General features: G+C 39.2%; 1 protein-coding gene across 2 annotated transcripts; it reads left to right on the forward strand.

The window, feature by feature from the left end:
* Positions 1–1,839: 1,839 nt before the first annotated feature.
* LOC135703962 (probable cytochrome P450 6g2) lies at positions 1,840–16,996 on the forward strand. 2 transcript variants are annotated; one of them, XM_065225320.1, is made up of 6 exons: positions 1,840–2,210; positions 11,262–11,409; positions 12,171–12,591; positions 16,177–16,283; positions 16,344–16,619; positions 16,678–16,996. In XM_065225320.1, the coding sequence occupies exons 1-6, from the start codon at positions 1,861–1,863 to the stop codon at positions 16,957–16,959; spliced, it is 1,584 nt and encodes a 527-aa protein (XP_065081392.1). In that variant the 5' UTR covers positions 1,840–1,860; the 3' UTR covers positions 16,960–16,996. The 2 variants fall into 2 exon arrangements, with proteins under 2 accessions (XP_065081392.1, XP_065081400.1); XM_065225328.1 differs by lacking the exons at positions 1,840–2,210; positions 11,262–11,409 and adding an exon at positions 11,605–12,108.
* Positions 16,997–17,159: the final 163 nt, after the last annotated feature.

Here is a 17,159-nt window from a genome sequence, read left to right on the forward strand (position 1 = left end):
ACCACTACACCACCGGCGCCGCTACCAATGAAACTTTGTGGGTATAAAGACTAAATCTACTTAGGGGCCGTTCATAAACTACGTAGACAGTTTTTTGGGATTCTTGACCCCCCCCTGGGTAGACAATTGTCCATAAAAAAAATAAAATTTGTATGGGCCGTGGATAATTGTCAACCCCCCCCCCCCCCCCTAAACTGTCACCGTAGTTTATGAACAGCCCCTTATACAACTTTGCATATTTGTTTTCCTTAAAATAAATTTTACACAGAAAATAAAATTTAGTTTAAATAGAGTAAATGATGCTAATAGAAGTTCGGACGCTGCTTAGATTGACGAAAGTACAGCAAAAAATAAATTTTAATATTACATCCAAGGGGATGCACTTCAATCTTGTGGAAAATCTCATGTATTTTTATGGCGAAAAAAAAAATGCAGTAAAAGCAGTGTAATGTCAGTTCACGCACTGTATTAATGATAATTTTGTCCTTTTTGGCAAGTTATATTACACCATATTTTCGGCACGATTGAAGTCCATTCACATTGATGTGATTTTCAAATTAATTTCATTTCATTAATTGATGAACGAGAAAGATAAAACATTACTAATTTTGGATCTTATCTACCAAATCTTCAACAACTCGGTTCAACATTCGAGGCAATTCAAGCAACTCGATTTAAAAGTTTTTAATTTAAATTATCCCTGAAATACATGAACATTTCTCTAAGACTGGAAGCTTCAATTTAAACGTAAGACAACGTAACATGGCCTTACCGAACACTTCGTAGTTAGAATCTTTTACAATCATGGAAGAAATAATTCTGAAACCTCCATACATGTTAACCGTCGGAAGCACGCTCAGTCACAAAAAAAACGACTTGTTGATAATACGAGATGAACTAGCCATTGTGCTAATGGTTCGCTAATAAAGCAATAAAAAAAAACTTGTTGATAATTGTTAACAACACAGAAAAAATATTAATATCACATCAAAGTGGATGCACTTCAATCGTGTCGAAAATATGGTTTAATATTACTTACCAGAAAGGACAAAATTATCATTAATACAGTGCATGAACTGACATTCCGCTGCTTGTACTGCATTTGGTTATTTTTGTGGCCATTAAAATTACATGAGATTTTCGACTAGATTGAAGTGCATCGTCTTGGATGTAATATTAAAATTTATTTTTTGCTGTGTAATACTTATGTAGCTCCTCAATATATCAACATAGAAACCAGATGCGGCTTGAATCGAGCTTGGCGAAATATATGCACATATAACAGTCTCGATAGATAACTCGTAAGCAGTGATGGTCATCGAATAATCTATGCCAACACTCCCTTTTCAAATGTAATTATCGTGCATTAAATTCTAATCTAGAATTTTGACTTTATTATTACTAGCTACAAACTAGATCACATGAAAATATCATACTCCTTTATTTGGTACAAGTATTCTGGATGAAATAATTTGAAAAATTCAAAACATACAAACAGAAACTCACAAGTGCCGATAGCTCGACCGCCTCTGTACCAGCCACTAACTAGATTATAGCTTTCGTTCATTACCCCCACGACAGTCCAATGAAGAAAAAAAATAGTCCGCAAGCACATGGAGAATCCATAGAAGTTGTCAGTGTTATATTGTCTCTTGAAATCGCCAGCAGCACTTGCACCGATGTGATTTGTTATGTCTTAGCTCACAGCCATTTCAAATCCGACTTACCAACCGTGCAAGTGTCTATCAAAATCCCAGTAACAGCATCCCATCAGCGGAGAACATAGTGTAGGTATATTCGATTTCATCGGATTTGGAAAGCTCGCCGGCAACCTGAGCAGCTGCAGCAGCAGCACCGATAATGGCAGCAGTGATTTACGTAAATTCTGACGTTCTCACCGGTTACCTCACGCTGGTGCTGGTCTGTCTGGCTGGATTCGCTGTCTGGTTCGTGTCAACGTCGGGAACCCGATACTGGCAGTTTTTCAGCGTACCGTACATCGAGGGGAGGCCCTTTGTGGGAAACTTCCTCGATGCGTTTCTGTTCCGGAAGAGCACGTTCGAGCTGATGGATGCACTTTACCAGAATCCGAAAGTCGACGGAAGCAAACTATTTGGGGTGAGCATACTGATGCAACCGGCACTGGTGCTGCGGGATCCGGAGATGATTAAACAGATGCTCATCAAAGATGCTTCGTATTTTAGTAACAGGTGAGTGGATTGATGATCGAGGGATCTCCGTCTTGGAAATTGATGTTCTTGGGAAGATATCCGATTAGTATGATCAGAAACTCATGAGTCATGAATGCTTAGTTATATGCTAGTTTCTATTTGTCCGTTTATGTTGCTATTCTTATTCCCCACTTCGTCGGTTCTTCTGTATTTTTCTTATCTTCTTAAGTTCATTCATTTCCAGCCAAAGTAAAAGAACGTAAATACTGTTATTAGTTATGTGTGTTTTACAATCCTTCTTTTATTCTTTTGCTCTCTGCTCTCCTGTTATTCTATTCCTTTATTGATAACTCGAAATTATTCATGATCTAGCTATGCATAGTCGGCAATGGGACACAGTCTAAGAGATCGGTGGAAGACTATCTGTACAAATATCTTTCGACACGAGACAGTGGCACCGGTGGTTTAGTGGTAACGTGATTACCTCTCACTCCAAAGGGACTTCCTTCAATTTCAATTCCTTCAATTCCAGTCGGCGCTGTCAGGATTTTCTGAAGCATAAAATCTCTGATCACGCTTTCCTTCGGGAATTAAATCCGTTCGTCCCCGATCCATGAGTTGATGGGTCGATAGGTAGGGTCCAAGTGGAGCTGCCCTGGCGTTGGTAGCATTGGTACTCTGTACGAAAAACAAGAAATCAAATCAAGGAAAAAAGTAAGAGGTTGTATCCAAGACATGACCGTTTTGACTTTTGATTTTACGTGCTCGGTTTCAATATTCGGCGACTGTGGTAGGGAAAGCACTTTTTCCCATCACGAAAGCGCCTCGTTTTCTGATGAAAATATTACGCGTTTTCGTGCACAAATCGCATGGAATTTTTGGTTTATTCAATAGATATAAAAAAGCGAAAATTGATTGGAGGAATTTCTTGCTCAAATTTTCCATTCGTGAGATATTCGCGATCAATCATATAAATTCGAGATTTTCTTGCATTTTTCTAGCGTCCTAAAGAAATTTTAATGCACCACTTCAATACTGTTACGCATTTGACCACAAACGTTTGGTTGCTGGGTACATTATCAAAGCTCTTTGGGGTGAACGTTCAATGAAAATTAACTCTTAAACAACAAAAAATAATGGTGGTCCTAAAAATACCCGTTTTGACGTGATGATTGAGTAATGTTGAGCTATTAGGGTGTTCAACACGGATGATACTGGTGAGCTGTATGTTGTTTGGAAAGAGGATGACGCGCTTGGCATAGATGGCCCACAGCGCCTCACGAAGAGCTACTGAATCCGATCAGTAGTGGTGAGGCTTCTTCCTCCTTCTTCGGTGAATTGATGCTCATGTGGGCTGCAGCTCGCTACTTGCGGGCAGCCTTTCGTTTTGTACTGGAAAAAAAATAATAAACAACTTTACTAGCGGGTGCACTAGTGTGCGTGCGTTAAACGTCACTAATCTCTATTAATCTCCTGCACTCGATTCTTTTGTGAGCAAGAGACCAGAGAGATCACTCAAACAATTTGAGAGACATACGATGTGAGTAAGAGCTGGTAGACGCTGTTGTCCTGTTGAAGTAATGAAATTGGGTTGTTAGCGGAATGCTTAAATAAAACAGCAAAAAAAGGTTATCTTCCATTTAATTCCACTTAATTAATTATACATGACAGATACGTATTTCGACTACACTGTGCAGTCTTCATCAGTGTCATTCCCACTAAAGAACTTTTCAAAATCTAACCCCCTTAACTACTCATCCCCTAGGTATAAAAGTCAAGGGGGTTAGATTTTGAAAAGTTCTTTAGTGGAAATGACACTGATGAAGACTGCACATTGTAGTCGAAATACGTATCTGTCATGTATAATTAATTAAGTGGAATTAAATGGAAGATAACATTTTTTTGCTGTTGTCCTGTTCAAATTTTGCTGGCTACTTTTTTTGTACAGTGCTAGGATGAAACTGTCGGAAGAAAAACTTTTTTATTTTAGTGTCCTCTTTCATGGTCCCTTTCATCCAATGAATACCCCTTTAATGCAAGGTAATTTTGTGGATTTGTTGCCCCCTCGGTAGAGATGAAATTTTGCACTCTTTTTTTATCAAAACAATCAAACCAAAATCAGAGATGTGCCATTTTTTAATTACTCGATTAACAACTAATCGATTATATTTTTTTTTTCGTTGTGCTTTCATTTTTCCTACAATGAGAGTGCAGCATGTAGGCATGATATTGTGGACCTTTATGCACCAACAGGAAGGCACGGAATCACCGGGAAAGCGAAAAAAGGGAGCACCAGAGAGCAGACAAAAGAACCGCGGGTACTTTCAGGGAGAAAAACTAGAAACACGTATGCAAGTTGAGGATTTATTGTGCGATTAATTAGAAACGTCAAAAGCGTTGCCAGACATAACGATTTATCGGTATTTATACCGATTTTCAAACTTGATACCGATATACCGATAAGGTTTCTCAGAATACCGATTTTTGAGCTACATTACCGATTTATACCGATTTTTTTTTATTAATAATCAAAATGATTACTGCCTGCCCGCACTGAATTTTCAGAGGAAACTATTGTGAGAGACTTTTATCTTTTTGAAAATTACAATTACAGACTGTTCTAAAAAAAATCTTCAAAAATGTCTTATGCTTCCAATTCCTCGCCGTTTTTGATAACCAAAGAGTCAAGAAACAGCTGATGGCTCCATCCCAGTAATTTCTAGAAATCGAGAAATACTTCCGTCCATCTTACCCTGTAAATTATTTTCCGATTCCTTCTGGAAAGCTATTTCGACTTCCCTTGGAAGCTTCTTCTGGCTTCGCTCGAAAGGATATTCCGTCTCCTCCCGTCAGTTTTTTCAACTTCTCCGGAACTTCAGAAATGCTTCCAGAGTTTTATTGCGGTTCCATTAGTTTCAGGAAAACTTCAGGAACTTTTCAGAAGTTCTGAAACTTCAGAATAGTTCTGACTTTTGGGTAGGTTCAGATAAATTAAAGACAGTTTCATCAACTTCTGTCCAAATCCAAGAACCCGGAAATCTCAGGAAAGCCCAGAGAACTCCAATGAACGTAAGGAAACTGAAATATTTTGGAAACTTCACAAGCCCAAAGAACTTCAAAGAAATTTAATGGTTTTCAGAATAGTTCCATTTGTTTCAGGAGAATTGAGATAACTTTAGGGAAGCATGAGTACAAAAAAATTCAAGGAAATTTCTGAACCTTTAAATTAGTTCCGAAAACTTCAGTTAAGATCCGAGAGGTTCATGAAAATTTTGGTAACGTAAGGGAAGTTATATGAACATTAGAAAATTGTGAGAACATTTTAAGGAAACTTCTGTGGTTTTTATCGACTGTTTCGAAAACTTAAAAAAATAGCGAGAAGTTCAGAGAACTTTAATGCTGTTGTTAATTAATTTGAAAAAAAAATTGCAAGCCCTAAAGAAGATCCAGGGTATTTTAAAGATGATAAGAGATTTTCCAGTAGTTCCATAATAATCAATGAAGTTACGAGTACTTCAAGGATGATCAGAGAACTTCAAAACAGCCCCATTAAATTTAGGAAAATTGTAAGAACTTTCAAGGAGTTCCGAGTATGAGATATTCCGAAGTGCAAACATTCTTGAGTTCCGAAAACTTCAGAAACATTGTGAAATTTTCAGGGATGTTTTATGAATATCAGGAAAATTGCTGGATCAATAGAGCATATGAGGAACTTCAGAGAAATATTGTGCTAACATCCCCCAGAAATCTATTTCTTCCAGATATTTTCCCATCTTCTCCTTGAAGTAGTCGACTGTTCCCTAAGTCACATAACATATGTGGAACTGCATGCAAAATAACTTTCTAAAAGTTGACCCCTTTTTTGTATTGCCTCAGTGGTATAACTGGTATAGTTGGGCATCGATCTGTCAAAACAAAATTGTCGGGATATCGACACTGTGCGTTCATAAGGACCAATGTCGCAAACGTAAACAATTGCTTCTTTCGTATTTTTCTTGTAGCTCCTAGTCATTCCATGTAAGCCATCAATTCCATCGGATAGGGGGACTCTCCCTCTACACGGTTTACGTGTAGTTGACTCAAGTGGTGTTTTATTCTCGGGAAATTCGCAGAGAAAGTTTACGTTTGCGACATTAGCTCTTATGAAAGAAAAGCAGATATATGGTTGCATGCTCTGAAAATATGTGCATGAAATCTAGCGGACTTTGTTTTATCTCTTCACTCCACCATAGAACCAGCGAGCCACCATCTTTTCACACAAAGATTGATAGTATCTTATGCAATTTTTTTTTTTTTTTTTTCCTTTGGTTTGCTTTTTCCGTCGATCTTGTTTTCCGTGCTGAGCACCAATGCTACCGACGTGCCAGGAAGGCAGCTCCCACACCTGGACCCTACCTATCGACCCATCAACTCATGAACCGGGGACCAACGGCTTTACTTCCCAGGATTGAACCCAGGCCTGCTGGGGTGAGAGGTAATCACGCTTACCACTACACCACCGGCGCCGTTGACTTATGCAATTTTCATAGGAGTGAAAATGTAAGGAAATGTCCACCAGGTTTCACGCACAGACTGACGATTGCGGATGGGATTTTACCATAAGAGTAAAGCGATATATAGAGTGAAGGCGAATTGTAAATTGCGCGATGTCAATCATACAAGGTCTGGCCCAACTGACTTATTGGTATTACACATAGTTGAATGTGGAAGGTGGTGTTCGTATTTCACCTAAGAGTTTATATTTTACACGACACAGCTGTTACCTGTGATGTCACGTCTGCTGTTCACAGTATGGAATGTTGTGCTGACGTAACGTCTTCATTTGCTTGCGGAGCAATGTTTACAACATTTCCGCTTCTAATACCAGCAAGGCAGCTTGTCTGCTACAGACCTTCACACTTAGTTTTTTCTACCGAGCTCGGCTGTGCGAATCTCGGCAAAAAAAGTTTCACTGAGATCTCAGCAAAAGTGACATTTGATTGCTGAGTCTCGGATAATGCTTAGCTGAATTTCAGCAAACAAATGAAATGTTTGCTGAGATCTCAGTGAAACTTTTTTTGCCGAGATTTGCACAGCTGAGCTCGGTAGAAAAAAAACTAAGTGTGTTGTATGACATCGGATAATGCGGCCTTTCTTTTTTCGACCAGCTCTACAGGGGGCTTATAGTACGTTCAAACGCTGTCCAGACTGGAGAGTTATAACATGTTATAACGGTTGTCAACTAATTGCAACACAGAAACCACCATCAAGATAGAGCTATAACATGTTATAACTCTGTAGTCTGAACGTACTATGATAGTACGTTCAGACTACAGAGTTATAACATGTTATAGCTCTATCTTGATGGTGGTTTCTGTGTTGCAATTAGTTGACAACCGTTATAACATGTTATAACTCTCCAGTCTGGACAGCGTTTATCAAAGGTTTTTATTAACTAGCATTTTCAAGCCGGTTAGAAGCCAATCAAGAATAACGCAGTAATATTGCATATTTACAGATGCAATATTTCTTAGTCTCTTTGACATGATTGAATTCATTAAGTAAATTGCGATAGTTGAATGTAATGCAAACAATTCGAAGATTTTATGTTTGCGTTGAATAGGTGTAAGTAAACATTTTATATGAATAATATTGTTCACTATGCTATTAGTAAATCAACTAATGAGTGTCATAAAATATTCTGTTGACATTTATAAAAAGTTGATTTTTTTCTAAAAAATCTAGAAACATAACTAGTTTTAGGCCCTAAAGGTCGTCGAATTGACCTTATCTTAAATTTCACATTTTAAAATTCTTTCTAAATTTGTTTTGATACAAGGTAAGAACATATGTTTTGGCAGAAATTTACGCAAATGAAGCCATTAAAATTTATTTCAAATATGGCCCTGGGGCCAAAAACTAGACCACTAGGGCCAATACTGGTACACTTATCCTATGTAAAATAGATTCAAATGATTACTTTCGTTTGTAAATAGTGCTAGTGCTAGAAAATATAGTCGTTTCCTTCCTTTGCCTTTTCGATCAATCTTTCCACGTTTTTAGTGCAAAATAATTGGAGTAGATCTTTTGCTCAAAACATTTTGAATTGGCCGCAGCTGAGAAGCATATGGAGCATTGAGTCCTTGGGTATTACAGGTACCGATAAGCACTCGGTTTGATTTATCGTTTTGCTTGCGAAATTCTTGCGAATGGGACGATGGTCAGCTCAAAACACTGCATAATTCCGCATAAACCGGGACACTTGTTGCAAAATGATGCTGCTTCTCTTTGAACTTCAAAATTTATGCAGTTAACTCCTAATTTGCGGGGTCGTATTTTTTCTCCTACGAATCCAAAATGAAATCAAAGTTGATGCAATTGGCTCCATACATTTAAAACAAGTTTAACGAAAAAAAAATGGTACATACATTTTTCTTCTAAGTAAACAAAAATATTTAAGATTAGAAGAAGTATTGGCGTGGAGTTATCCCACTTTTTTGCCATAGCTTCAGAAAAACAATACATATGGTTTACAATGACATTTCAGGATTACTCGTTGGGTGGTCATTGCTTACAAAATCGGCGAAAAATTTATACTTTTTTGATTTCAAACGTTAAAATATTTGTTTGCTGTGTGACGCGATTTGAGGAGCTAACTATATAGTTATAAATAAAGGACGTTAATAGTTAAGGAAAAACCTAGTCATAAGTTCAAAAGTTCTAAGAAGACAGAGAATTATAAACCACGCTATAATTATTTTAATAGAATTGACTACCCCCTTGATCGCCTTTCTCATTTTACAGCTGGTATAATCAATTTGACAGATCGATGTCTTTCTATACCACTTGAAATCACTGAAATGGGGTCGATTTTTGATTATCGAGTTCCACATATGTTATGTCCTAAGTCCTCTGACGTCCGACTTTTTCCAGAATTTTCATCCAATCTACCTTAAGAAGATTCTCTCAGTATCTCCTGGAAGTTTCTTCCGTCTTCTCCAAGAAGTTCAATGAAAGTTCTACCGAATGTATCTATCGAGTTCTCCCAGAAGTTTATTTCGTCTTCCTCTGGAAGTTTCTCCATAAGTCACTCTCCGTATGTTTTTTCTGCCTTATTTGAAGGTTTTTCCGAGCTTCTCCTAACTTCCCCTGGAAATGGCTCCTCCGGGATTGGCTTCCGATTTCCAAACTTTTCTGGCCTCAGGATTTTTTTTCCGAAAGTTTCTAAAAAAATTGACCAGAAGTTTCTCAATATTTGTCTTGGAAGATACCCATTGGATGTTTGTTTGACATTTTTTAGAACTTCCTTCAAACTTCCTCCACAATATCTTCTTTATTCTTCCTTCGGAAGTTTTGTTGGTAACATTAAAAGACTAATTCAAATATTTCCCAGAAGTTTCTTCCGTCTTACATAGAAAGTTGATCTTTCAATTTTATATAAAAAAAATAGTGAATAGTATTCACTGAATACCGATAAATACCGATTTTTTAATCATTTGATACCGATAATCATGAAAACAATCTGGCAACGCTGTACAGTTGTTGTTTCTCTTCAAGGTGGCTATACATCAAGGTGCTCATCCATTCCCAACAGATATAACCGATTGCAAATATTTTAATTTTCGGTTCGTTAATCGATTAATCGATTATTCGAATGAAAATCGGCCATCACTAGATGAATGTGAAACGTTTTTTCAAATATAAGGACCGTACATAAATAATGATACAATTTGAAAGGGACCGAGGCTAATCACAAATTATGACCCCACGGTAACTGAAATAAACACGAGTGCTCACCGGTTGCTAGAAGGTCCCGAAGAAACGTGCTCAACTTTATGGCTCATCTATGGTACTCTTTTCGGTCCCAAGCTAATCGATGCACCCCTCGAAACATAGGAAAATCCACGAATCCCTCATTTTATCTGTCAAACTTTCATAGCGAATCAAAACAAACATAGTGTAGTTCTAAAATTTCAACTAGAATGGGGTCCGTTAATCGATTTGCTTGGGACCAATAGGCTAGTCAAGTAGTGAGCCAATCGTAAGTTTCCACCGGTTGGTGCTAGTGTACACTACCGCTAGAAAATGATGTAAACACCAAATTATGAACAATTCCAAAATCAATGAGGTAAATTTAAACGTAAACTCTAGCCACAAAAATAAACTGGGCTGATTTAATACGTATTCCATAGTTGAAGATGCTAATTTCAAATAACAGACTGTAGTGGTAATTTTTATACGATAGATGGAGTAGATGAAAGCATAGAGTTGATAGTTCCAAGTGGTGGCGGGGTGGGGGGACACCCCTCACCATCCCTCTCCAAAGGGAGAGTTTGGTAAAGAGAGATGAAAAAACCGATACGTATCTTCCTTAAAAGTTGTCCTAGCTTGCTATTCTAATATCTATATGCAATCTTCACACTGCCGTACTCTAACGGAACTATCAACTCTATGCTTTCATCTACTCCATCTATCGTATAAAAATTACCACTACAGTCTGTTATTTGAAATTAGCATCTTCAACTATGTAAATCGTTGACTTCACGCAGAAGTAATCCTAAAACATATAGTCAAAGTACGTATTCCATGTTAGAAGTGATTTGACATCAACTTTGAAAATAAAAACAATGTTACGTTTATTTCAAAAATATTCCTGTTAAAAATAAACTTGAATACTGTTGTTTGATTTGACAACTACGTGAACAAAAATAAATATGTTTATTCTAAACATGCATTTCCATTAAGGGTGGTCTGTGGGTACTGGGATCCGGGGGCAATTAGAAATCATAATTATAATAAAAAAAAAAATCATACAAGCACTCAATCTGTATAACCATTTTCTTAAGTGACAGTTACTCCACCTACCCTGTATATCTAGTACCGCAAATGACATTCTAAATTAAAGAATTACAATTGTACTACAAACATGTCTGCCAATGGTATTACGATCAACAGATGGCTCGCAAGCTATCGCTACTGAGTTCCGTGACGATGTTTTGATGGAAAACTAGTTCAATGAGCTACGTCCGTTTGTCTGTGGTTATATTGTTCTATTTCTCTAGCTAGTAATTTATCATACCTAGGAAATGTTTATTTTCCTCATTCCTTCAGATATATGTGCACCGATCGCTATCACGACGCCATTGGCTACTACAACCTCCTGATGGTAAAAAATCCCCACTGGAAGCAGTTGCGTACCTTCATGACACCGTCCTTCAGTTTGAACAAAATCAAACGAATGCACGCCCTCGTTGATCAGGTGAGTTCCGTCTGACCCAACGCTAAATCAATCCTAAGTGCACCTCTTCGGAGCTTGATGTAAATCAATTCCCTTCCAATCAAAAATAGTAAACAGCTGACAGCAATCATGCGGACATTATAGATTACGATAATCCGTTATCAAATCGACAAATTGTCTACCTTGAGCACGAGTAGCAGGCTTGCCACGGTAGCATGCTTTTTTGTTTATACCAAACAGTATCAATTGAACAATTCGGGCGTGATAATGGTGCTCGTGGTGTGGCTGACGGTAATCGGCCTGGTCATCTATCTTGGCTGGAAGCGGCACAACTTTTGGAACTGCCATGGAGTGCCATACGTTCTTGAAATTCCCGCCGTTGGAAATTTCAGTTCGGTAGTATTGCAGATACATTCCATGTTCGAATATATGACACATGTTTATAATCACGTGCGCACGCAGAATGCGGATTTCTTCGGAGTGAATATTTTTTTTCGAAAGGCTTTGATAGTACGAAATCCGGAAATGGTCAAGGCGATGCTCGTCAGAGATTCGTCTTACTTCATAAACCGACAAATGTGTACCGATCGCGAAGGTGACCGTTTCGGGTACTACAATCTGTTGATGATTAAGGAACCCCTGTGGAAAGAGTTACGCGGCTACCTTTCGCCGCAGGTGACGTCGTTCAAGCTCAGACGAATGTATCCCCTTATCGATGAGGTAGAATCTAGAGTTCAGAAGGAATCGGTCTAAAGCAAATTTCTCATTCAAATTTTCTACAGATCGGTAAAAACATGCTGACCCAGTTGGATGATCTCCCGCTTAAACCATCTCAAATACGCGAAACCGAATTCAAGGAACTGTGTGCCCGTTTCACCACGGACGTGATTGCCAGTACGTTCTTCGGTATCCAGGCCAATTGTTTGAGTGATGACGACTCCGAGTTCCGGTACTACGGAAGAAAGATTTTCGAATACGGGCCGAAAAGGGCTATCAATATGGCGGCTTTTTTCTTCATGCCGGAACTGGTACCGTATTTGGGGTTCAAGCTGTTTCCACGGGATACGGAACGGTTCCTGAAGACGATTATTCTGCAGGAAATTTCCCGGAGGGAGGCGAGCGGTGAAAGTAGAGGAGATTTCATCGATTCGATGATTGTGCTGAAGAATAACGATGCCACGATTGGGATCGAGGAGAAAATTCGTGAGTATTGATTTGTTGTTGTTATACATATAAGTTGTTACGTTGAGTCATGACATGAATCGGATTATGATAAGGTCTATTATGTATGTGTTTGCGTACACAGCAAACAATATATTTTAATATCTCATCAAAGTGGATGCATTTCATTCGTGTCGAAAATATGGTGTAATATTACTTGCCAAAAAGGACAAAATTATCATTAATACAGTGCATGAAGTGACATTACGCTGCTTTTACTGCATTTGTTTATTTTTGTGGTAATAAAAAATACATGAGACTTTCGATATGATTGAAGTTCATCCTCTTCGAAATAATATTAAAGTTTATTTTTTGTTGTGTAGAAATCTCTATTACTCCTAAAGGAAGTGCTTTGGACTTCTGTGGACAGCCCTCTGGTCTTCTGCGGAGAGTACACAGTACTTCTGCAAGAAGTCCCCTACTTTACAAGCTCCGACCTGTGGTATTCTGGTTGAGCGTGCACTAAAGTGTGGGAGAGCTTTCTGTGAGGGTTGGGCAGAAAGGGTCGGAGACGACGAAGGTGGAATAAAGATGGAGTGTTTTGATAATCTAAATGAGTAAGCGTAGTGTTTTGATTTGAATTTAATACCGATGATCCTGGGGATATCACATTGGCGATCCTGCCATGATGTTGGTAATTAAGGTTTTTGAGAAGTCATGCTGAATGTAAGTATCCCACATATTGATTTTGTTTTGGTCGTGGAAAAGAGTGAGTTTGGATGAAAGGCATATAGAGCTTTTCGAACTTGACACTTGTACCATTCAATTCGAGGGAGTGTGAGCAAGAGGGAAAGAGATTTGTAACCATTCATTCCAATGTGTTGGACGGAAAAATACGATTAAACGTCAAAAAGATCTATGAAAGCTTTGTGAAGTGTTGCCAGAAATATCATTAATACACGTTTTGAGGTTGAGCAGATTTTATGAATCATTGCCAATGTGTCTCCGGTAGCAAGAGAGAAAGATTTGTCATGACTGTTTGAGCCGGTGAAGACCATGGCCAAACAAACGGAAAAATTCAGTAAATAAGTGGCTGAACAGGAATATGTCCATTGTCAAGCACACATTATACTGTTGAGCCGAGTTGAGCTCATGGCCATCAAGTATAACTTATTTTGAACCGATAATGAGACGATCATGGTCAAAGCTAAAAACAAAAATCAAATTAATAAAAATTACGCTGAGTATAGCTCATAGCTAAAATTACGCTGAGTATAGCTCATAGCTAAAATTACGCCGAGTATATCTCATAGCTAAAATAAATTAGAAGAATTCTCGTTACAGCATGCAAAGTTTGGTTCCAGTGTATTGTGTAAATAAGAGTTTTTTTTTCAAGGCGACGCTTGTTGTGAAACAGAAAAGACACGAACAACAACAAAAAAAAACAGACTGGCAACAAACATTACGAACAAGGAGACTGAGGACCCTGTCTAACACGCTACCAGCGAGAATCCAATTCTGGTTAAAAGCTTCCATGCCGACTTCGTGTTTGCATGAAAATACTATCTGTCTCATTAAATTTTCGGCAACAGCTCAAACGTATAACGAAGTACTGCAGATAGAGAGAGTGAGAGATTGACTACATTCTGAAACAGCGCGAAGAAAACGCTCATTCCGAACGACGTCTTGCCGTGTACGCGTGAACCTGTAAGTGGAAAGAATTTGTGGTTTCATTTGCATTCTTATATGTGCAACAGTTGGAAAGATTCCTTGTTTACGGAAGATGAGTGGTGTTTGGCGAGAAAGTGAGCGTTCATCAGCGGATGATTCGGATGCGGAGGATGGCAGAGTTCGCGTTCCGATACTGGCAGTGGATAAGCAGAAATTTTCATTGTATACCCCAGTGACCCAAGCTCCAAATACTCCAGAGTGGTTATCGGGTACGTGGCCGTTGAAATCTTTCGACGAAACATTGCCGACTAACAAGCGGAAAGCGGAATGGGTTCGCTTCCGCGATGAATTTGAGAGAATTGTCTCATGTAAAGCGCCGGTAAGTCCCAGCAAGAGACTCACGGGTATGAAAATCTTTGCCATTGCGAGATTGGGAAAGAAGAATTGGAAGGAGGCCTTAGCCGATTATGTAGCAGCCTATAATACATGGCCACATCACGTTACAAAAATACCGCCAGCTGAATTGATGTTCGGGAGAACGGTGAGAGGTTTATTGCCAGATATACGAACGGATTATCAGCAAATCATGGACGAAGAATTACGAGACCGAGACCAATCATCCAAGTTCAATCGCAATGTTAAAGAAGACGTTAGGCGTAAAGCTTCTAGGCTAAACATCCAGGTGGGGGACATTGTTTTGGTCAGTCAGGCGAAACGTGATAAAGCGGATACGCAATACAAGAATGCTTTGCATGAAGTGATTGGAATTGCTGGAGCTGGGCGTGCGACAATTAAGGATTTAACCACACAAAAGGTCTATGATCGTAACGTTAGATTTCTGAAGAAATTTGTGAAACGCAAGATGACTGCACCAGAGGAAGTATTAGGTTCAAACTCTTCTTTGCAACCCGAGCAGGAACTGAACGTTAACGACATGCCACCGATGACAACAGCAGCTTCACCTCCTGATGGTATAGGTAATGATGAACAGTCCTTACCCAAACGCCGAAACACAAGAGAAATCAAGCGGCCGCAAAGATATCTTTATACTGTGAACAACGATATTTGAAGTGATGTGAAAACTTATTAGCACTATTTCTTGGATTATTCATGCTTTTGTTAATGGGGAGGATGTGGTATTCTGGTTGAGCGTGCACTAAAGTGTGGGAGAGCTTTCTGTGAGGGTTGGGCAGAAAGGGTCGGAGACGACGAAGGTGGAATAAAGATGGAGTGTTTTGATAATCTAAATGAGTAAGCGTAGTGTTTTGATTTGAATTTAATACCGATGATCCTGGGGATATCACATCTAAGGGAAGTCGCTTGGTCTTCTTCTTCTTTTTCACATATCAAGCTTATTACTCTTCACATATTAGCTTATTGCGTACTCTCAACTTAGTGTTCTAGATGCACTTCCACAGTTATTAACTGAGAGCTTTCGATGCCAATACCAATGCATGAATTTGTATATTGCGTGGCAACCACAATGATACTCTATGCCCAGGGAAGACGAGAAAATTTCCAACCCGAAAGACTCCCTCGACCGGACCAGAAATCGAACCCGCCGCCTCCGACTTGGTAATGCCGTGCCTTTAATGACTAAGCTATGAGGCCCCTTGTACTTCTATGGAAAATCCTCTGAAGTTCTGCGGGAGTTACACAGTAGTTTTGCGGGAAATCCTTTGGACTTCAGTCAAAAGTCCACAGAACTTGAACTAGAAGATCCCTGGACTCCTGTAGGAAAATCCTTGGACTCCTGTGGAAAGTCCACCAGACTTAAGCTACAAGTCCTTTAGACTTCTGCAAAAATAAATAAGATCTGGGAAAAGTCTACAAGACTCTTAAGCGAAGTTTCTCAGATTGTTGACGGAAATAAGTTCAAAATGCATTAATATCGAAGATTGTCTTCTTCATGTGAAAACTAGCTAATTAAAATCAAAAATTCGTCTTCAACTACAGCTTTAAAGGACGACATTCTTGTGGCGCAGGCAGCCACATTCTACATGGCCAGCTTTGAAACGACTTCTTCCGTATTATCATTCACACTGTACGAGCTGACTAAAAACGTAAGTTGCACAATCTTTGAACACTTTAACTATCCTTTATATTCGCTCAAATCTCCACAGCCAGAAATCCAGCAGCGCCTCCGGGAGGAAATTCGCTCCAGCATCCTCAAGTACGGCCGCGATCTACCGTACGAATGTTTGATCAACGAAATGCCCTATCTGGGAATGGTCATCTCGGAAGCGGCCCGTCTTTATCCCGTCCTTCCCTTCATCGAACGTCAGTGCTCTCTACCGGATGGGGCCACCGGGTACAAACTGGAACCATTCCACAACTTTGTCGTACCGAACAGGATGCCGGTCCTAGTGCCCATCTATGCCATACATCGGGATCCTAAGGTTTGACCTTTCTGCAACTTCTATTGACCGTTCCATTTTGACCATTTCAAATCCACAGTTCTTCCCGGATCCCTTGCGCTTCAATCCGCAACGCTTTTCGAAGGAAAATTTGGACCAAATCGTTCCTTGCAGCTACATGCCCTTCGGAGTTGGACCTCGGACGTGTTTGGGATCGCACTTTGGAATACTACAGATCAAGGTTGCCCTCGTGCGGCTGATGTCCAAGTTCAAGGTCGTCCGGTCCCCGTCCACTCCCGAGACGCTGACGTATCGGAAGAATGCCTTCACGTTGCACTCCAACGAGGGGTTGTATGCGGATTTGGAACTGGATGAGCTGTGAGGAGAGGGGTGTGAGAATCGGTCACATCGTGGTTCCACGTTTTTATTGTATGAATGAATGTTAAAAAAATTTATCCATTGCAAATAGTTTTTATGTTTTGAATATATCATACAAAGACTGTAAATCGAGCACATTGTAAAATATTAGAAAACTTTGGATCTCCAGTAGCAAATTTATAGATCACCATGTTCAAACATTTT

Source organism: Ochlerotatus camptorhynchus, unplaced genomic scaffold (assembly GCF_037179485.1).
Source record: "Ochlerotatus camptorhynchus isolate MF236.1 unplaced genomic scaffold, CSIRO-AGI_Acam_v1.1 ptg000021l, whole genome shotgun sequence".
In the NCBI taxonomy this organism is placed as follows: domain Eukaryota; kingdom Metazoa; phylum Arthropoda; class Insecta; order Diptera; family Culicidae; genus Ochlerotatus; species Ochlerotatus camptorhynchus.